The 21,818-nt window shown below is 47.4% G+C and overlaps 1 protein-coding gene and 1 pseudogene across 50 annotated transcripts in view; one reads left to right on the forward strand and one right to left on the reverse strand.

The window, feature by feature from the left end:
* Positions 1-9,679: 9,679 nt before the first annotated feature.
* Positions 9,680-20,039, reverse strand: LOC100522323 (fatty acid-binding protein, heart pseudogene; annotated as a pseudogene).
* A 562-nt stretch (positions 20,040-20,601) lies between these two features.
* SRRM1 (serine and arginine repetitive matrix 1) overlaps positions 20,602-21,818 on the forward strand; it is a 38,643-nt gene continuing 37,426 nt past the window's right edge. For 49 of the 50 annotated variants that reach the window (XM_021095578.2, XM_021095580.2, XM_084963324.1 and 46 more), the window contains exon 1: positions 20,602-20,648. Coding sequence is in view for 20 of the 50 variants with exons in the window: in XM_021095556.2 (XP_020951215.1) it covers positions 20,628-20,648 (21 nt within the window). In the remaining 30 variants the exon portion in view is untranslated. Of the gene's footprint in view, positions 20,649-20,873; positions 21,027-21,818 lie in introns of those variants that run through there. The other variant, XM_084963323.1, reaches the window with a different exon arrangement.

Below are 21,818 nucleotides of genomic sequence, written 5' to 3' on the forward strand. Positions count from 1 at the left end.
CAAGGTCCGCCTCCCTTTTCCCACCTGATGGTGGAGGGTTCAAGGAAGACTGGGGCACTGGACAAGGGGGAAGCAGGAGGAGCTGAGGATAAACATCAATTAAATTTCAGTCATGTGTCTGATTAGGGAGCGGGAGTGACTAGGGAGGAGGGGGATTAGCTGCTTATCTCACATCCTGATTTGCGTTTCTATTTTCCTATCACTGTTTGAATGGAGAGGAAGGGTGGTGACCAGAAATAAAGATTTCTTAGATTTTCCTTAGATTTTCTTTTTTTTAATTTATTTATTTATTTATTTATTTTTATTTTTATTTTTAGGACCGCACCCATGGCATATGGAATTTCCCAGGCTAGGGGTCAAATCGGAGGTACAGCTGCCGGCCTACCCCACAGCCACAGCAACTCAGGATCTGAGCCTTGTCTGCAACCTACACTACAGCTCTTGGCAATGCTGGATCCTTAACCACTGATCGAGACCAGGGATCTAATCTGCAACCTCATGGTTCCTAGTCAGATCGTTTCTTCTGAGCCACAAAGGGAACTCCATACCCACCTATTATTAAATTGCTATTTTAAAATTCTCTCTCTTGGAATTCCCATCATGGCTCAGCGGTAGCAAACCTGACTAGGATCCATGAGAATGGGGGTCTGATCCCTGGCCTCACTCCGTGGGTAAGGATCCAGCATTGCCGTGAACTGCAGTGTTAGGGCGCAGACACAGCTCAGATCCTGAGTTGCTATGGCTGTGGGGTAGGCCAGCAACTGTAGCTCTGACTGGACCCCTAGCCTGGGAACTTCCATATGCCATGGGTGCAGCCCTAAGAAGCAAAAAAAAAAAAAAAAAAAAATCTCTCTCTTGGCTCAGTTTGCAACTTGTCTTTTTACTCTTGGTGGTAACTCTCTCTGTCTCTTTTTTTTTTTTTTTTCCGTCTTTTGTCTTTTGAGGGCCTCATCCTCGGCATGTGGAGGTTCCCAGGCTAGGGGTCCAATCAGAGCTGTAGCCACCGGCCTACACCACAGCCACAGCAACGCCAGATCGGAGCTGCATCTGCGACCTACACCACAGCTCACGGCAACACCGGATCCTTAACCCACTGAGCAAGGCCAGGGATCAAACCCACAACCTCATGGTACCTAGTCGGATTCATTAACCCCTGCACCACGACGGGAACTCCTTTTGGTGGTATCTCTTGAGGAATACATGTTTTTAATTTAATGGAGTCAAATTTCTATTTCTTTTATGGTTAGCACTTCTGCAAAATAACCATGATGATCCTGTAAAAATAAGCCAGATCATTTCATTCCTCTGCTAAAAAGCCTCTAACGGATTGTCATTTTGTTCCAAGCAAAACCCGAAGTGCTTACCAGAGCCTGCAAGACCCTGTGTGAGGTCGCCCATCACATCTCTCACTTCCTATAACTCCCTCTCTCGCTCTACACCAGCCACTCGCTGGCCACCTTCATATTTTTGAAGCCAAACATACTCCTACCTGAGGACCTTTGCACGTACTGTTCTCTCTGCCCAGATGTGTCCCCACACATCCAGTCTTGCTCCTCCTCCTAAAGCAGTCCTCTCCTCCCAGGTCCCCCTATCAGAGAGGACTTCCATGGTCACCTGACATAAAATAGAATATCTCCCCGATCCACCATCTCCATCCTGTGCTCCTCATTTGTTTTTCCTCATCATCTATCTTCTTCTAGTCGCATCTAACTTCCATAAAAACAAGAATTTTGCTTTGTTTGCTGCTATGTTCCCAAGGTCAAGAGTGGTGCCTGACACATAGTAAGTACTAAAAAAATACTGCTTGGGAGTTCCTGTTGTGGCTCAGTGGTTAATGAACCCAACTAGCATCCATGAGGATGCGGGTTCAGTCCCTGGCCTCCCTCAGTGGGTTAAGGTTAAGGATCCAAGGTTGCTGTGTCTGTGGCGTAGGCCAGCGGCTACTGCTCAGATTTGACCCCGTGCCAGGCAACCTCCATATGCCATGAGTGTGGCTCTAAAAAGACAAAAACATCATAAAAAAAAAAGGATGGCATAAAGTAGGACTTCCAGTAGACCTTGAGTCTCATTACATGCCCAGTGTAAAACATTGGCATAGGCTAAATGACAAGGCCAGAGGCACCATGATATTTCCGAGGCCAACCACGAAAGGCCAAAAAGTTTGTGGTGGGCCAATCCTGGAAATCCCTACCTCTTTTCCTAAATAGTTGGAATAATCCTCCTACTCATTAGTCTATGAAATTATCCTGAAAACTCACCACCCCATGTTTCCAGGCCTCTTGGCTTTTGAAATGACCCACACCCTGTCTCTGGAGTGATTCTCCAGAGCCACTCTCTTGCCTTTTGAGATCCACCAAGGACCTTGTTGTGTCTATGGAATGTGTGTCTTCCAGGCTGCTCCCACCTAGTCTTTGTTTTAGGGTCACACCCACAGCATATGGAAGTTCCCAGGCTAGGGGCTGGATCAGAACTGCAGCTGCCAACCTACACCACAGCAACGTGGGATCCGAGCCGCATCTGTGACCTACACCACAGCCTGTGGCCACGCCAGATCCTTAATCCACTGAGCAAGGCCAGGGATGGAACCTGCATCCTCACGGACCCTATGTTGGGTTCTTAACCCAAGAGCCACAATGGGAACTCCTGCTCTCAACTTCTGAGGTGGCCCACAACTCATCTTTCTCAGTATATGCACTTTTTTTTTTTGTCTTTTTTTTTTAGGGCTGCACCCCAGGCATATGGAGGTTCCCAGACTAGTGGTTGAATCAGAGTTGTAGCTGCAGGCCTACACCACAGCCACAGCAACGCCAGATCTGAGCCTTGCATCTGCAACCTACACCACAGCTCATGGCAACCCTGGATCCTTAACCCACTGAGGGAGGTTGGGGATCGAACCTGTGTCCCCATGGATCCTAATTGGATTCATTGACCCCTAAGCCATGACAGGAACTCTTTCGGTATACCTACTCTTACCTATCACTGTGTCCCTCCACCACCCCAAATTTCTTCTGTACTAAGAAGAAGACCATGAAATTTAATAAGTCCTAAGACCAGGTGTGTGAAAACAGTGGGTTCCATTTCCAGTCTGGGTTTGGGCTGGGTTAGAGTCCCAGCAAGGGTTGGAGTTCCCGTTGTGGCTCAGCGGAAACGAATCTGACTAGGAACCATGAGGTTTCGGCCTTGCTCAGTGGGTTAAGAATCCGGCATTGCTGTGACCTGTGGTGTAGGTCGCAGACATGGCTCGGATCTGGCGTTGCTGTGGCTGTGTCGTAGGCCAGTAGCTACAGCTCTGATTCAACCCCTAGCCTAGGAACCTCTATATGCCTCGGGTGCGGCCCTAAAAGGACAAAAATAAATATAAATAGAGTCCCAGCAAGTGTGTTCAAGCCCCAGTCTGAGTCATGCAGTTTCAGGTGACTCATTTTCCCCTGTCAAATCTTTGTAGAACCCTACAAAGAAAGATTGATATTTATTACATCTTCCAGAGGCCCCTTCTACATATACTCCAACCGCCGCCCCCCCACCCCCACTTTCTTTTCTCTCGGAGTAAACATAATTTCTCCAGGTAGCTCTGGAGACCCTGCCGAGCTGAGCCATCAAAGCCCTCTCTGTCAAACCTCAGGGAAGATGGGGATTCTCTGATCCCAGATAATGGCACCCTCACATTATAGATTACCACTAAATTCCCTTCTTCAGCTCTTACCCCAAAACTGGGTTTGCCTCTTGGTGAGTACTGGTGTAGGAGAAAATGTCCTGATAAAAAGCTGGAAAAGAGAAACCCTGGCCATGATGACAAAGCAAAGTCCAGTCAATGGCCACAACCACCGCCCCCCCCACACACACCTCTGCTTCTGTAAACTTGCTTCTGCATCTACTGCCTTCCCTGACCTCACTCCGGTCCGACCAGCCAAGCACGGACCCGGAAGAGCTAGGCCATAAAAGCCTTGTGAAACCCTTCTTTGGGGCTCAGACTCCGGAGAGTGATGTCCTCTGAACCCACCGGTGTAATAAACCCAGGTTCTCCAACTCTCTGAGTGCTCGCTTGGTTTCTTGCTGGGTAAAAGAGCTGCTGGGGCTGGTACACGACAGCCACAGGGCTGTTGCTAGAGCTGAGACACTGCGGCGCAGGGCTGCTGGGCAGCTGCCGTAACACTGGGAGTTCCTGTTGTGGGGCAGCAGAAACAAATCCAACTATAAACCATGAGGTTGTGGGTTCGATCCCTGGCCCAGCTCTGTGGGTTAAGGATCCAGCGTTACTGTGAGATGTGGTGTGGGTTGCAGACACAACTCGGATCTGGCGTTGTGTGGCTGTGGTGTAGGCCAGCAACCATAGCTCTGATTCAACCCCTAGCCTGTGAATTTCCATATGCTGTAGGTGCAGCCCTGAAAAAAAAGCAAACAAAAACAAAAACAAACCTCTTGGTGAGTACTGAGTCAAAGGACACAACTAAGCCAAAGAAGAGGAGAAGGAAGTATTTATTACATGGAGAACATCAGAGATCTTTCCCAAAGCAGTGACTCCCCAAACAGCAAAACTGGGGAAGTTTTAAGCTGTGGGTACCTGCATATTCATGAAAGGGCTTGGCTGGTTGAGTCCAAGCTTTAGCTGGTTGAAGTCGGAGGTTGGGTGAGTGTCAAAAAAGATTAACGTCATCCTCCCTTAGATTCCAGTAGATCTGGTGGTGGCGTGCTTCTGGCTAACCTTTGCCATTGAAAGAGAACGGGGGTCTTTACAACTGATTTGTTATCTTTGCTGTTGTTACTTCTCTTGCCAGATAACAGATGATGCTTCTGCATTCTTTTGTTCCCTTAAGATCATTAATTACTGAGATCTATTCAAGAGTGAGCACTGTGGCCAGGCTTAGATCACAAAATGCCTTCAGCCCAAAGTAGCTTCTCTTAGGTCCAGAAAGCCATGCCCAGTTCTTTTTCTCTGGGAATATCCTGCCCTGTCTGCTTACACATATTGGGGGCAAGTGACCCCCAGCTCGGATGTCAGTGTCAGAAAGTAAGACACACGAACACAGGGAGATCTCAGCAAGGCTCTTTAGGCGTTCCCGTCATGGAGCAGTGGTTAACGAATCCTACTAGGAACCATGAAGTTGCAGGTTCAATTCCTGGCCTCGCTCAGTGGATTGAGGATCCGGTGTTGCCTTGAGCTGTGGTGTAGGTCAAAGACGTGGCTCAGACCTCGCATTGCTGAGGCTGTGGTGTAGGCCGGCATCTACAGCTCCGATGAGAGCCCTAGCCTGGGAACGTCCATATGCTGTGGGAGCGGCCCTAGAAAAGGCAAAAAAAAAAAAAAAAACCCAAGGCTCTTTATTTCTGCAGAAGGGCGCAAGTGCTCCCTGTCAGTGATGAGCAGGCAAGTGAGCAAGTGCACGAGAAGAAGGAATAACCCATTATTTAATCCCTAACACAAGCAGTACATCTGTCCCCTTCCCATTGGTCAGGTCAGGGCACACATTCTTCTCGGTTGGCTGATCTGAAACAAACTCTTACTGGGAGGAGAGGGAAAAGGGGAAGGGTGGAGGAGGGTGTCTCAGGCAAAGCAGGAGCAAAATGGAATAACCAAGGCTTCCCTTGATAGAAAAGACATAGGTTAATTCTTACCCACAGTCACAACCCCTCAAAAGTTTTAGGCAATCTGCTGCTGCTCCCTGAAAAGGATCATTGCCACCTGTGGGAAACGCAAGGCATGAGGGACAGAATAAATAAAGTGGTCCCCCATTCAACTCACCACAAGACCAAGCTGCCTCTGGGCATTCCTGATAAGGAGGGCTTATCTGCTATGCTTCAGGTCCCCTGGCCGAAGCTCAGCCTCTATCCAACCTTGCCGAATAAAGACGTGGAGACAAATTCTGGGTGAAGGAGAAAAAGATAGCTTTATCGCTTTGCCAGGCAAAAGGGGCCACAGCAGGCTAATGCCTTAAAGACTGTGTCCCCCTTGGAAGAGATTAGGAGGTGGTTTTCTAGTTTGGGGAGTGGAAAATAGGGCCACAGATAAGGATCAGGGTAGAGGCAAGCTTACATTGTTCTCCTACCCCACCCCTGCTTTTTAGGGCCACACCCAAAGCATAAGGAAGTTCCCAGGTTAGAGTCAGAGCTACACCTGCCAGCCTGCATCACGGTCAGGGCAACACGGGTTCAGAGACAAGTCTGCGACCCATACCACATCTCATGGCAAGACAGATCCGTAACCCACTGAGCGAGGCCAGGGTTCCACTGAGCCACAACAGGAAATCCTGCATCATCTTTCAAAGCTGGTGTTTAGTGGCCCCAGGACTCGTTCTGGTGGTCCTCTTCCTTCTTCCTGGAATGAAAAATGCTTCATAAGTAGTTCTTCCATTTGTTGGGCATTTTAGTTCTGCAGAAAGATTCAAAGATATTGTGATGTATGTTCCTTGAGGAAGCAGGATCCTGCCCTAAGGCTGCACTATTGTCTCTTGATGGCTCCTCCTTGGTCTATGCCTCCCCTCCCTTTCCGGATTAGCAACTGCCATTTGGAACTCAGGGAAGGTCGTGGAGGCTGAAGCTTATTCCCTAAAAACAAGAAATGGGGGACACAGGAAGGCTCATGTGCCCAGGAGCCCCACAGGCCCCTGCTTGGTTACAGACCTTGTTTCTCTGGGTCGGTCTTATAAAAGTTTGGGCATTAGAGCCAGCTCTCCAAGAAAGGGCATCTCAGGTCTAAGCTATTTATGGTCTTTCTAGGAACGCCCAAGACAGTATCTCTTTACTCCTCAGCCCTCAGTGGTTTCATCAAGAGCAATAATTTTTTAGATGATGGGGAAGAGATTAACAGTTCAAGCTTGCCATGGAGTTCTCTCGTGGCACAGCAGGTTAAGGATCCGGCATTGTCATTCCAGCCACCTGGGTCACTGCTGTGGCACAGGTTTGATCCCTGGGTGTTTTTTTTTTGTTGTTGTTGTTGTTTTTTGTCTTTTTGTCTTTTGTTGTTGTTGTTGTTGCTATTTCTCGGGCCGCTCCCGCGGCATATGGAGGTTCCCAGGCAAGGGCAGGGACCGAACCCGCAACCTCATGGTTCCTAGTCGGATTCGTTAACCACTGCGCCACGACGGGAACTCCTTTGGGTGTTTAATCAATTAAAAAATTTGCTCTAGGGAGTTCCTGTCCTGGCTCAGTGATTAACGAATCCAACTAGGAACCATGAGGTTGTGGGTTCGATCCCTGGCCTCTCTCTGTGGGTTAAGGATCTGGTGTTGCCATGAGCTGTGGTGTAGGTCGAAGAGGCGGCTTGGGTCTGGCGTTGCTGTGGCTGTGGCAGTGGCATAGGTCAGGAGCTACAGCTCCAATTAGACCCCTAACCTGGGAACCTCCAGATGCTATGGGTGCAGCCCTAGAAAAGGCAAAAAAGACCAAAAAAAATAAAAAATTTGCTCTAGGATTTCGCACTATAGCTCAGTGGGTTAAGAACCTGACATAGCCTCTGTGAGGGTACAGGTTCAATCCCTGGCCTCACTCAATGGTTTATGGATCTGGCATTGCTGCAAGCTGTGGAGTAGGTCGAAGGTGAGGCTCAGATCCAGTATTGTTGTGGCTGCAGTGTAGGCCTCAGCTGCAACTTCGATTCTACCCCTAGCCTGGGAATTTCCATATGCCATAGGTACGGCTGTAAAAAGAAAAATATATATATATAAGAAAACTGTTCTATTATGGAAAAAAGAAAATGGATAAATAATTAATCATGGTTGGATCAGATAAAAAGTAAAAAATTAAAAGGGATTTCTAGACTCTCGATAGAAGACTTTCAGATTCTCAGATAAAAGTCAATTGGGTAGGTGAGTAGCAGAATAAGTCTTAACCTGATTAGCATTAGAAAATTGCTAAAGCATTTTTCTTTCTTATTTTAATACATATATTAAATATATAGTAACATAATATGTATATATGTATATACATATATATATAGTGTGGCTGTATATATATATCTATATATATAGCCACACTCAGGACATGTGGAAGTTCCCAGGCTAGGCATACTGCAGCAGTGACCTGAGCCATTGTAATGACAATGTCAAATCTTTAACCTGCTGTACCACACAGGAACTCCTACTTAAGCATTTTCTCAGATATGCTACTTTTGTTTTTCCTAGAGGGAAGCTGAGAATTAGATCCCATAAAAGGATTTTGTCCTAGACCAAGTTTGGGACAATTTTATCTTTTGCTTATCATTAAATAAGTTTATATTTGTGAAATGTTTGGCATAGTCCTTGGTATATACAAAGCTTTAGATGTCACAGAAAGAGAGAGAGTGGGTGGGGGAAGAGAGAAGGAGAAGGAAGAGGAAAAGGAGAAGAAGCCTTAGCTCTTAACTCTTATTAAGAAAAAATATTCAAAATTTGGAAATAGGCTAAAAGGAATTATTACATTTCCTTTCAATATTTCAGGGCATTGTCTAGCAGACTGTCTCAGTGATTATTCAATTCTTCAAGGAATGTACCTTTATTTCCTTTACTACATACTCTTGGTTAAAACATTTTAAAATTCTGTAAGGGTAGATGGAATTCCCGTCGTGGCTCAGTGGTTAACGAATCCAACTAGGAACCATGAGGTTGCAGATTCGATCCCTGGCCTCCGTCAGTGGGTTAAGGATCCGGCATTGCTGTGAGCTGTGGTGTAGGTCACAGGTGAGGCTCAGATACCTCATTGTTGTGGCTCTGGCATAGGCCGGGGGCTACAACTCTGATTAGACCCTCAGCCTGGGAACCTCCATATGCCTCGGGTGTGGCCCTAGAAAAGGCAAAAAAAAAAAAAATTCTGTAAGTGTAGATATTAACTTATAGAAAAATGAAGGCAGTGCAAATGATTTTTGTCCAAGAGATGAAAAAAAAAATTTACCAGAAAAGATAACCCCCAAAAGTATTGTTTTATTGCCACTTTGGACAATTGGTTTTCCCTTTCTTTCTTTTTTTTGGGGGTGGGGGGGCTCCTGTGTGGCACAGGGAAGTTTCCAGGCTAGGGGTCAAATTGGAGCTGCACCTGTCAGCCTACACTACAGTCACAGCAACGTTGGATCTGAGCAACGTCTGTGAACTACACTGCAGCTTGTGGCAATGCTGGATCCTTAAGCTACTGAGTGAGGCCAGGGATGGAACCTAAATCCTCATGGACACTATGCTGCATTCTTAACTGGCTGAACCACAATGGCACCTCCAACATTTTTTTTTTTTTTTAGGGCCACACTGGGGCACAGGGAGATTCCCATGCTAGGGGTCCAATCGGAGCTACAGCCACCAGCCTACACCACAGCCATAGCCACACCAGATCTGAGCCACATCTGTGACATACACCACAGCTCACAGCAATGCTGGATCCTTAACCCACTGAGCAAGGCCAGGGATTGAACCTGCAACCTCATGGTTCCTAGTCAGATTTGTTTCCACTGCGCCACAATGGGGAACTCCCCAACAATCTTTTTTTTTTCACTGGGTGGCCTTGGCTATTTTATTGACCTCGGAGCACCCTTTGGATGAAGTTAAAAAAAACAAACATACACAAAAAGAACCGGAACTAAACGCAGGCTGGTGCAATCTGACCCCAGGAGAATATCTCCAAAGTGGGTTTTTACAAAATGCCAGAGGAAAAAATGAGGCAATCTGGTGCTGAGTCCAGGAGTAGCCAATCGGCAGGAGTAGTTGATGAAGGGATGGGCAGGTCATGCCTCTTTCTCATAAGTGCGAATGCACACTTCACTGCCGTGGGTGAGTGTCAGGATAAGTTTCCCATCAACTAGTTCCCGAACAAGCGTTGTCTCTTGTCCATTCCACTTCTGCACGTGGACAAGTTTGCTTCCATCCGGTGTCACTATGGACTTGACCTTCCTGTCATCTGCTGTTGTCTCATCAAACGCCACTCCCAGCTTGAAGCTGATCTCTGTGCTCTTGAAGGTGCTTTGTGTTTTTATGGTGACTGTGTCCCCATTCACTTCGATGATTGTGGTAGGCTTGGTCATGTTGGCCACCTGCCTGGTGGCGAAACCCACACCAATTGATTTCATGTAGTCATGGAAATTCTTGCTGTCCACTAGCTTCCAGGTGCCCGCGAAGGCATCCACCACGGTGAGGCTGGGCTAGGCTGAGAAAGAGATGACAGAGCAGGCGTGCAAACATTCTGGGGACTGGCAACAATCATTTTTAAAGTGAGGAATATTCCAGAAAGTTGTTTCTTGGGAAGGGGGGGCAGGATTGAGGATAAGACAGGGAAAGAGGAGTTCCTGTCATGGCTCAGGGTTGTTGTGAGCTGTGGTGTAGGTCGGAGGTGCAGCTGGGATCTGGTGTTGCTGTGCTTGTGGCCTAGGCCGGCAGCTATAGCGGTGATTAGACCCCTAGCCTGGGAACTTCCATTTGCCTCAGGTGTGACCCTGAAAACCAAAAAAAAAAAAGACAGGGAAAGTGCACAAATTATTAAACAGTGCTTGTAATGCTCCCACTCTTGAGCTGAGTTGGGGTGTGTTCAGATGTTCAGAGCCATTTTCTTTTAAATTTTTAATTTATTTTTTCAGCTACCCCCTGCCCCTAACCCGCCCCTGGCATATGGATGTTCCGGGGCTGGGGATCGAATTCCAGCAGGAACTTCGACCTTACCACAGCTAAAGCAATGCCAGATCCATAACCCTCTAAGCCACAGCAGGAACTTCCAGAGTTGTTTTTCCAAAATGTTACACTTTTTTTTCTTTTTGGCCACATTGGTGGCAGGCAGAAGTTCCCCGTCCAAGGATTGAACTCCCGCCATATCAGTGCCCTGAGCCACCCCGGTGACAATGCTGGATCCTTGACACGCTGTGCCACCAGGGAACTCCAAAGATATTACATATTTTACTTGGTATTTTACAAATATAACACAATGTGGGAGAGAAGAAAAATTCCTGACAATATGATTAGATTATTGACAAAAGATCTTAATAGCTGGGATGCAGAGATGGTGGAGTAACATTTTTGAAGTACTGAAGGAAAAGAATTTTGAAACTAAAATTTTATCTCCAGCTATACTGTCATTTAAGTACTTGAGGAAAATAAATATTTATTCAAGTCCTGAAGAATGTTGCCACATAAAAACCTTCTTTGAAATCCCTTCTAAAGTAAGCATAAAGCAAGAAGAGAATTGAATCCAGGAGAAAGCAATGAGATATGGGGAGTAAAGAAGAATATATGACTTAATAGAGTTCCCATTGTGGTGCAGGGGAAACGAATCCGACTAGGAACCATAAGGTTGCGGGTTCGATCCCTGGCTTGTTCAGTGGGTTAAGGATCTGGCATTGCTGTGGCTGTGGTGTAGGCTGGCAGCTGTAGCTCCGATTTGACCCCCTAGTCCGGGAACTTCCATATGCCGTAGGTGCAGCCCTAAAAAAGCAAAATAAATAAGTAAATAATAAAAATAATTACATATAAAAAAGAATATATGACTTAATACATTTCCTTAGCTTCTAAATAGTGATTTCTCCCCATTCCCTCCCTCTCTCTGCTCTAAAAAAAAAAAAACCAAAGTGTTACAAATGTCAGAACGGAAACGCTATAAGCACTTACCTTCTTACCTGGTAATCAGAAAAATCCAAATGAAAACAACAATTAGATAATATTTTAATATCCATAATAATTGCAAGAAATAGAAACTCAAGGGTATTCAAAAGGCCTGTAGGGATATGGTGGAAACAGGATTTTCCCCAAGTTGTTGATGGAGGAGGGTATAAATTATGTGTGCTTTCTCCCTGGCAAGTCTTTTGGCTGTACTTAGTTGAATTAAGTATATCTATGTTTGTCCTACGACTCACCAGTTCTAGTCCTGGGTATATTTGCCATCCTTCTCCCTCCACTCTCCACCCCCAAATACCAAAAAGACCTCTCACTGATTCATAAGGTATATATTTCAGAAAATTTATTTCATGCTGTGTATACATTTGGGGCTTGAGGCAAACCATGTGTCCACCATTAAGAAGACGGATGAGGAAAATGTGGCATTTGATGACACTCTATGCAGTCCTCAGAAATAATGAACTGGATTTACATTCAGTAATATGGTGCGGCATATGGAGTTCCCAGGCCAGGAATCAGATCCGAGCCATAGCCTCGACCTAAGCCACAGCTTTGGCAGCACCAGATCCTTAACCCACTGTGGAGGGTGGGGGAATCGAACTTGCATCCCAGCATTGCCAAGACACCGCCGATCCCATTGTGCCACAGTGGGAACTCCTGTCTTCTTTGCATAAATGTCTATTTAGGTCTTCTGTCCATTTTTTTTCATTAGGTTACCTGTTTTTGTTTTTGTATTTTCTAGGACCGCCCCAGGGCATATGGAGGTTCCCAGGCTAGGGGTCCAATTGGAGCTACAGCCACCGGCTTACACCACAGCCACGGCCACACCAAATCCAAGCCACATCTACAAGCTAGACCACAGCTCACGGCAACACTGGATCCTTAACCCACTGAGCGAGGCCAGGGATCAAACCCACAACCTCATGGTTCCTGGTCGGATTTGTTAACCACTGAGCCACAATGGGAACTCCTCATTGGGTTAATTGTTTTTTGATGTTAAGCTGTCTAAGCTGTTTGTGTATTTTGGAATTAATCCCTTGTTAGTTGCATCATTTGCAAAAATATTCTTCCAGTTCTTAAGTTATCTTTTCTTTTTTTTAATTGCACAATGAATTTTATCACATTTATAGCTGTACAATGATCATTACAACCCGATTTTATAGCATTTTCATCACAAACCCCCAGCCCATCCCCCACCCCTCAACCTGTCTTATTTGGAAACCATGTTTTTCAAAGCCTGTGAGTCACTATCTGCTCTGCAAAGAAGTTCATCGTGTCCTTTTTTTAGATTCCACATGGAGGTGATCGCATTCGATGTTGGTATCTCATGGATATAAGCTGTCTTTTCATTTTGTTTATGGGTTTGTTTGTTTTTTACTGTGAAAAGCTTTTGTTTCTCATTTGTTTATTTTTAGTTTTATTTATTTATTTGTCTTTTTGCCGCTTCTTGGGCTGCTTCCGTGGCATATGGAGGTTCCCAGGCTAGGGGTCGAATCGGAGCTGTAGCCGCCGACCTACGCCAGAGCCACAGCAACTTGGGATCCGAGCCACGTCTGCAACCCACACCACAGCTCACGGCAACACTGGATCCTTAACCCACTGAGCAAGGCCAGGGATCGAACCCGCAACCTCATGGTTCCTAGTCAGATTCGTTAACCACTGCACCCAGACGGGAACTCCTAGTTTTATTTATTTTTTAAAAATGTATTTATTTTTTGGCTGAACTTGGGCATGTGGACGTTCCTGGGCCAGGGATCAAATTCCACGGCTGCCACTAAGAGCCACAGCAGTGACAATGACACATCCTTAACTGGCTGCTCCACGAGGAAACGCCTTATTTTATTTCCATTACTTTAAGAGACGGATCCAAAAAAAATATCTCTGTGATTTATGTTGAAGAGATTTTGCCTATGTTTTCCTCTAGGAGTTTAATAGCATCCAGTCTTACATGTAGGTCTTTAATCCATTCTGAGTTTACTCATCTATGTGGTGTTAGAGAATGTTTTAGTTTCATTCTCTTACATGTAGCTGCCAAGGCCATAGCATCGTTTTTTGTTTTTTTTGTTTGTTTGTTTTTTGGTTTTTTTTGGCTGTGTCTGGGTCATGTGGAAGTTTCTGGGCCAGGGATAGAATCTAAGCCGCAGCAGTAACCCAGCCTTCAGCAGTGACAATACCAAGTGTCCTTAACTTTTAGGCCATCAGGGAGTTCCCAAGGCCATACCATCTTCGTCTTTAAACGGGTGCCTTTGATAGTCCATGAGTTGCTTGCAGGTGTGGAAGCTCCTCACTCTCTTTCCAGCTGCTGCCTGGGCCTTAGGACACTGGAAGAATGATAGGCACGCCTACTGTGGGAACAGGTGTCTCCCTGTGAATGCACATGCTGTCTCTACTACCCCTACTCATCTGTTTGCAGGTTTGACATATAAGTTAGACAGCCCCAATGTGTTGCAGGAAACACATGCTGACAAAGCAAAACTTACTGAGATTTACTGGGAAGAGGCACCCAGGTGGAGAGCAGCAGGGTAGGGGAAGCCAGGAGAAGTGCTCTGCCATGTGGCTCACAGCCTCAGGTTTTATGGGAATGGGGTTAGTTTCTGGGTTGTCTCTGGCCAGTCATCTTGCTCGGTCCATACTTGGTCTGGCCCAGGGTCCCTCTTGGTGGTAAGCACACCTCTCAGCTAAGATGGGTTCCAGCGCCAAGGATCCTGGGAGGTTGGTTGTCTCTTCCCTCCTATCGGCCCCTCCCACATCCTCCCAGTTAGTCTTCAGGGTGGCCCAAGTTCCTTATCAGGGCCTCCTCTTGTAAGACAGCTCATGCAAGTGGCTATTACCGTGCCTGGCCACGGTGGGCAGTTTCAGTCACTGGTTCCCTAACATATATGTTAAGTTGTAGTGATCCTCCTTGGGATGTAAACAAGGGGTCAAGTCATAATTCACACACTTTACACCTGGCCTAAGTGTCTTAATCCAGTGCCCAGGTCCAAGGTCTTCATCATTGGACCATAACTCCTCAAGTATTCCACAAGACCACATGTTCACGCTGTGGCAGTGGGTTAAGAATCCAACTGCAGGAGTTCTCATCTTGGCTCAGTGGTAACAAACCTGACTAGTATCCATGAGGATGTGGGTTTGATCCCCGGCCTCACTCAATGGATTAAGGATCCAATGTTGCCGTGAGCCATGGGGTAGGTAGTAGACAAGACACAGATCTGGTGTTGCTGTGGCTGTGGTGTAGGCCAGCAACTACAGCTCTGATTGGACCCCTAGCCTGGGAACATCCCCAAAAACAAACAAACAAAAAAAGTCAAGAATGATTTGAATCACTGACTGCTTGTGGCCATGACTGTCAGAAGGGTCTTTGGCCTGAAGGTGAAGAAAATTGAGCCAGGCCTCTCTGGCTTTCCCTTCCTCTCACCTGGGTGAGCCTGGAAGGCACTCAAACACCAGATTGAGGAGGCCTGTTTGCTTAATGACTGGTTGGATAAGGTCTGTCTACTTTCCCTCCTCCAGCCATTTGCTTAACATGTATACGAATGTCAAGCCCTTTGGAATGTTGTGGTCTCCACCCTCAGCAGGTCCATGGAACCCTAAACCTGAGTTTTGCTGTATGCTGGCTGTGTGATTTTAGGCAACTAACTTCTCCTTCCTGTTGTAGGAGAAAAATATCCCTATAAAAACATAGAAAGGAGGGAGAGGCTGCGGCCATGATTACTAATGAAAGTCTGGCCAACGGCCCCTAACCACCCCTCCCCTACACATCTGCTTCTGTAAACTTGCTTCTGCATCTACTGCTTGCCTGTCCCCACGCTGGTCCTCCAAGCATGGACCCGGAAGAGCTAGGCCATAAAAGCCTTGTGAAACCCTTCTTTGGGGCTCAGACTCCGGAGAGCGATCTCCTCTGAACCCACCGGTGTAATAAACCCAGGTTCTCCAACTCTCCGAATGCTCGCTTGGTTTCTTGCCGGGTAAAAGAGCTGCTAGGGCTGCTATACGACAGCCACAGGGCTGTCGCTAGAGCTGAGACACTGCGGTGCAGGGCTGCTGGGCAGCTCTCATAACACTGGGTCTCACTTTACTCATCTCTAGCATGAGGATAATACCTGTGTATTAGCTTGTGAGGTCTGCTCTACCAAAGTAACACAGAAGGGTGACTTAAATTTATTTTCATACATTTTGGAGGCTAGAAATCTGAGATCAAGATGTTGGCAGGGTTGTTTTCTTCCAAAACTTCTCCCCTTGGCTTGTAAATGGGCACAGGTGAAACTAACATGGTCTTCTCTATGTGTCTCTGGGTTCTAATTTCCGCTTCTAAGGACACCAATCATCTTGATCAAAGCCCAATTAATGACCTCACTTTAACTTAATTATATCTTTAAAGACCCTATCTCCAAAATGCAGTCATATTACGAGGCACACAGGGTTAGGACTTCAACATTTTGGGAGGACACAATTCATCTCATGACAGCCTACCAGGTATTATTGTGAAGACTGAATATCTAAGGTGTCGAAATCATTAACATAAAGCCTGCCATAGTATGCCCCACAAAATGGTAAATGTTGTGAGTCTAAGGCCCTACAGAAAACAAAGAGACTGTCATCGGAACACAAGAGAACATAGGCGGGAAAAGGAAATTCTCCAATTATGGTTCTTCATTCCCAACCTGATGGATGTTTCTGTTGCTCTTCAAGCCCTTCATTTATTTATTTAGTCTTTTTAGGGCCACACCCAAGGCATATGGAAGTTCTCAGGATAGGGGTCAAATCAGAGCTGTTAGCTGCTGGCCTACGCCACAGCCACAGCAATGCTGGATTTGAGCTGCGTCCAAGCCACCAGCTCACGACAATTCCAGACCTGTAACGCACTGGGTGAAGCCAGGGATCGAACCCATGTCCTCATGGATCCTAGTCAGGTTTGTTACCACTGAGCCATGACAGGAACTCCTTCAAACCCTTCTTTTAAAAATGTGCGGGGAGGTCCCGTCATCGCTCAGTGGTTAATGAATCCGACTAGGAAATGTGAGGTTGCGGGGTTCGATCCCTGGCCTTGCTCAGTGGGTTAAGGATCCACCGTTGCCGTGAGCTGTGGTGTAGGTCACAGATGCGGCTCGGATCCTGCGTTGCTGTGGCTGTGGCATAGGCTGGCGGCTACAGCTCCGATTCGACCCTAGCCTGGGAATTTCATACGCCCAGGAGCGGCCCAAGAAATGGCAAAAAAAAAAAAAAAAAAAAAAAAAAAGACTAAAAAATAAAAATGTGCAGACCGGAGTTCCCCTTGTGGTGCAGCAGAGACAAATCCAACTAGGAACATGAGGTTGTGGGTTCAATCCCTGGCCTTGCTCAGTGGGTTAAGGATCCAGTGTTGTTGTGAGCTGCGGTGTAGGTCACAGACACGGCTCAGATCCATCATTGCTGTGGCTGTGGTGTAGGCTGGCAGCTGTAGCTCTGATTCAATCCCTACCCTGGGAACATCCATATGCTGTGGGTGCGGCCCTAAAAAATAAATAAATAGAAAATAAAAATGTGTGGCCACATTCCTGAATATAACTTCTGTGGGTAGACTTTCTGTGGGCTAGGAAGCAAAGGAGAGTTACAGTTTTCTTTTATGCCTGTTGCTCATACCCTTCCATCTGTATTATAAACTCTCTGAGGACTGTCTTAAACTTCTGTTGCATCTTTTACTATATCTAAGAACACCATGCTGAGCTTGGTGTAAGGGCTCAGTAACATAAAAGAAAAAAAAAATCGTATGTCTTTGTAATTACTTATTTCTAGTAACAAGTCCTGGCCAATCAAAGAGGCGTTGTCTTGAGAGGGTAGATCGCCATCTAGTGACTCTTGTTACTAGACTAGAAAAGTGTGTTTCAGAAAAGCCCAGGTCACTACTTCTATGTCTTATACATTCGATATATTCAAAAACAACTAGAAATCTTCCTATAGTTTGACAGCATGATGTATTCATAATAATGATGAATTCAACTAAGCTTTTATTTTCCTTTAATGCCAAGGGATTCCTGACCTACATCAATCTCGAAATGAAACAGAAATTTACCAAACAAAATACAGACTAAAATAATCTCATGGCTGAGATAAAGGTGACTGATGAATAAAAGCCGATGTATTTTGTTTTCCTTTATTGAGGAAAACAAAAGGGTCAATGACAGAATCACAAGGAAAACCACCAATTACAAGATTGGCAGCAAAAGAGCAGATTCAGTGAAGGGAGGTCAGTATCATAGAGAATATTAAGATGTGGACATTGTGATTTCATAGTCCCATCTGGTTAACTTGCTCTTTCTGTGGAAGCCAGTCTTTGACCCTCTGACAGTGCTTTTGTTTATGCAACAAATTTTATTGAGGTGTTCCTATTGTGGCTCAGCAGAAACAAATCTGACTAGTATCCATGAGGACACAGGTTCAATCCCTGGCCTCGCTCAGTGGGTTAGGGATTCAGCGTTGCCATGAGCTGTGGTGTAGGTTGCAGATGGGGCTCAGCTCCTGTGCTGCTGTGGCTGTGGTGTAGGCTGGCAGCTACAGTTCTGATTCGACCCCTAGTCTGGGAACTTTCATGTGCTAAAGGTGTGGCCCTAAAAAGACAAAAAAAAAAAAAAAAAAAAAAAGACAAAAGCAAACAAACAAACCCACTTTAACGAGCCTACCCTATAGGACAGACACTGTTTTAGGTGCTAGGGCCATATCAATATACAAAACAGACAGACATCCTGACTTTAAGGAGCTTACATTCTAGTGTGGGAAACAGACAATAAACATATTAAAAATAGGTAAATATTAGAAGGTGATAAATGCTGAGGGTGGGGAAAACAGTAGGTTAAGAGGCATCAAGGGTGTAAAGAGAGTTAAGTGATCAATTTCCAGGGTAGCCTCATTGAGAAGGTGATACTTGAGTAAAGCTTGAAATTTGCAAGTAGATATGTGGGGAGAGAGCATTCTGGCAGAAGATACAACCAGAAGTTCAAGCACTGCGCAGTGTTAGGGTACTAGGAAATGAGATTCAAGAAGACGGGGTGTGTGTGTGTGTGTGTGTGTTAGTTCCCATCGTGGCTCAGTGGTTAACGAATCCAACTAGGAATCATGAGGCTGTGGGTTCGATCCCTGGCCTTGCTCAGTGGGTTAAGGATCCGGCATTGTGTAAGCTGTGGTGTAGGTCGCAGACGTGGCTTGGATCCCGAATTGCTGTGACTGTGGCGTAGGCGGGTGGCTACAGCTCCGATTAGACCCCTAGCCTGGGAACCTCCATATGCCAAGGGAGTGGCCCTAGAAAAAAAGGCAAAAAAAAAAAAAAAAAGATGTGGGGGCATTTCCATTTCCTGGGATTCCACCTTTGCTGGAGAAAAGGAGGAGGTATTGGGAGGTTTTGAGCTTGAGTGACTTGCCTAAGGTTTTCCAACGGGCTCACTCTGGTGCATTTAGAACAGATGCTGATCCGCAAGGGTAGAAGCAGGGAAACCAGATAGGAGGCTAGGGCAGAAGTTCAGGCCAAAGATGATGGTGCTTTGAACCTAGACGATAGCAGAGTGGGTTTCTTGATGGTTTGGCAGTGAGATGTGGGAGGAAGAGGAGTCCAGCTTTTTTTTTTTCTTTTTTAGGGCCACACCTTTGGCATACGGAAGTTCTCAGGCTAGGGTTCGAATGGGAGCTACAGCCGCAGGCCTATGCCACAACCACAGCAACAGGAGATCCTTACCCTCCTGTGCAAGGACAGGGACCGAATCCGTGTCATCATGGATACTAGTAGGGATTTGTTACCAATGAGCCACAATGGGAACTCCAAGAGGAATCGAGATTAACAACCAAGGCTTGTATCTTAAACAAAAGGAAAGATACTGCCATCAACTGAGGTAGGGAAGACTTTGGGAGGGACAGGTCGGGTTTTTGGCCTGGTGGAGGGTGGAGGGAGGGAGTTCCAGGCAGAACAGGAGAAACGAGGAGCCCAGTTCCTACTTATGTTACGTTCGTGACGTCTGTCCAAGCGGAAACATTGAACAGGACGTTGCCAATACACGTTCGAAGCTCAGAGGAGAGGCCTTGAGCTGGAAACCTATGAAGTTGTTGGCAGAATTGGTATTTGAAGCCAAGAGAGTGAATACATTAAGTGTGAACAAAAATCAGGAAAGGGAGGCAAGTGTGTGTTGGGGGGTGTGTGTGTGTGTGGTTACGTTACAAAAGATGGCTAGAGAAGGGTCACATGTTCCCTTTCAGAGAAAAAGAGAGTGCATAAAGGAAAGGAGGCAGAAGGCATCCGGTTGCAGGCCCTCGCAGCCAGAGCTGGGCCGGTGAGGCACACGTGAGCTCCGAAAGTCCCGAAGCCTGAAGGCCGGCTTCCTTTCCGTCAGACTCTGCCCGGGGGCCCCGGCTCTCATCAGCTTCCTGCCGGTTCCGAAACTCATCTAACGGACATTTCCAGCTTCTCCCCAAAGCTAAGGAGTTGTAGCGGAAGTCGAGGGTGCGGGACCAAAACGCAGATTTCATTCATAGTACAGAGCTCGACTACTTCAGGGCCGACCTCGATAACTGGAAACTCGTAAAAGCAACACAATCACAACTTTTCTAACGAAAGCGGAGGCCGCAGGCTTCTCCTCTGCGCAAGAGCGGCCTCACAAGCGTCACCCTGAGGTAACAGCCTTTCTCCACAAGCTCTCCATGGAGCCCCCCCCCCCGGGGGGGGGGCAGAAAGCCGCCCCCACTACGGGTCGAAGGAAGGGTCAATTCACGCTGAGCGAACAAGGCTGGTTAAGCGCCACAAAAGGTTTTGCAGGGCGGGGCGACCGGACGACACTCTCTTGCTCGCTCCCATTGGCTGTGGTCGCGAGGCTCTCCTCAAGGACTGGCCACTGGAGAAGCTCGGAGTCCGGTAGCAGCCCGCCTCCCGGAACGCGCGTGCGCACACTTGGCGAGCGCTCTCCACACTGAGCAAGCGCGGCCTCGTGTCCGCTGGAAGGGCGGGTGGAGCAGCGCGAGCTGCGTCCCGGCGCTCGGCTTTCCCTGCCGGTCCCGCCCTCCGTCGCGGTGGCGCGGTGCACCTTGGGATAGGGAGCGATCTCCGAGCGAGGCAGCAAGATGGACGCGGGATTCTTCCGCGTAAGTAGGAGCGCGGGGATCTGGGGTGAGGTGAGGGGCTTATCGAAAAGGCCCAGCAGGAGGCCTAAACTCGAGATGGGGTGGCCAGCGAGCGGAGACTTCGAAGATCCTGAGGATCCTCGTTGCCAGTGGACGCTTCCCCACTACCCTGCGGCGGGGACCGGTGCGCCCCTGCGCAGTCTCCTCCTCCGGGATCGTCCCCCCTACGCGGCAGCGACGGTCGCCGGAAAATGGCGGCGGGAATGGGCCTGAGCGGTACCTTCCCGCCCGCCTCCCTGGCAGGGCCTGCAGGGAGAGCCGCGCGCCCCACCGGGTCCTGGGGCCTAGCGGACGCGCGAGGAGGAAGTCCCTGGGGGGAGGCCGGAGGGAAACCCTGAGGTGACTGGCGGCAGGAGGGCCCTGGGGAGGACAGGTTTGGGGGTACCGCCTCAGGAGAGCGGGTGAGAGGACCGGAAGCAGCCTTGAGCCGCTTTTCTTGAGAAAGCGGGCACCAAACCCCCTCCCCCCGCGCCTCGCGCGCCCTCCCTCTTGGTCTAAGCCTTCCCGAAGGCTCCGGGTCAGAGTTCGCGGGAGCTCCCGCCCAATTTGATAGCCCTTCAGGGAGGGGAATGCAGATAATTTGTAGTTAGAACGTTTGAGTCTGAGACTCCAGGCAGAGGGTGCAACAAAAAGTATGCGCGTTTGTGGAGGCAGGGGTATGGAGTGGATCTACTCTTCGTTCCCGCTCACCGCCCCCCACCCCCTGTGAACGTTCTCTTGAAAATCTTTTTGGTGAAAAGGTTCCTCTTGATTCTCGCCCATCACCTGGAGATGGGGACGTTTTCTCGTCGTAGTTGGCCCTCAGGGCCCATACTTTTACCGGGCGCGTGCTGGACTCTTTTGGTCCCCTTTTACACTCCCGTAGGACCCATTCGAGATCTCGATGGGTGGGAAGTGACACTGATTGGACTAGAGTTTGCAAATTCTTTTTAAGGCAGAACGGACCATATAGAGACCAGTTGATTTAAGTCAGAATCTGTAGTGCATATTGGCTCTTTCCATTCCCTGGAGCATGTTACATGCAGTTTCTGTGTGTTTAAAGGAAAAGATAAAAGAGGGTAAGACCGGGACTTTAAGATATGTCTTGACACTCCAAAGCTAGCATTGAAATGCCTTTTGTCTTGGCTTTAA

Source organism: Sus scrofa, chromosome 6 (genome assembly GCF_054392235.1).
Source record: "Sus scrofa isolate SSC_HxYL_T2T_F1_AM1 chromosome 6, Sscrofa_HxYL_maternal_Yorkshire_Landrace_v2.0, whole genome shotgun sequence".
Classification (NCBI taxonomy): Eukaryota; Metazoa; Chordata; class Mammalia; order Artiodactyla; family Suidae; genus Sus; species Sus scrofa.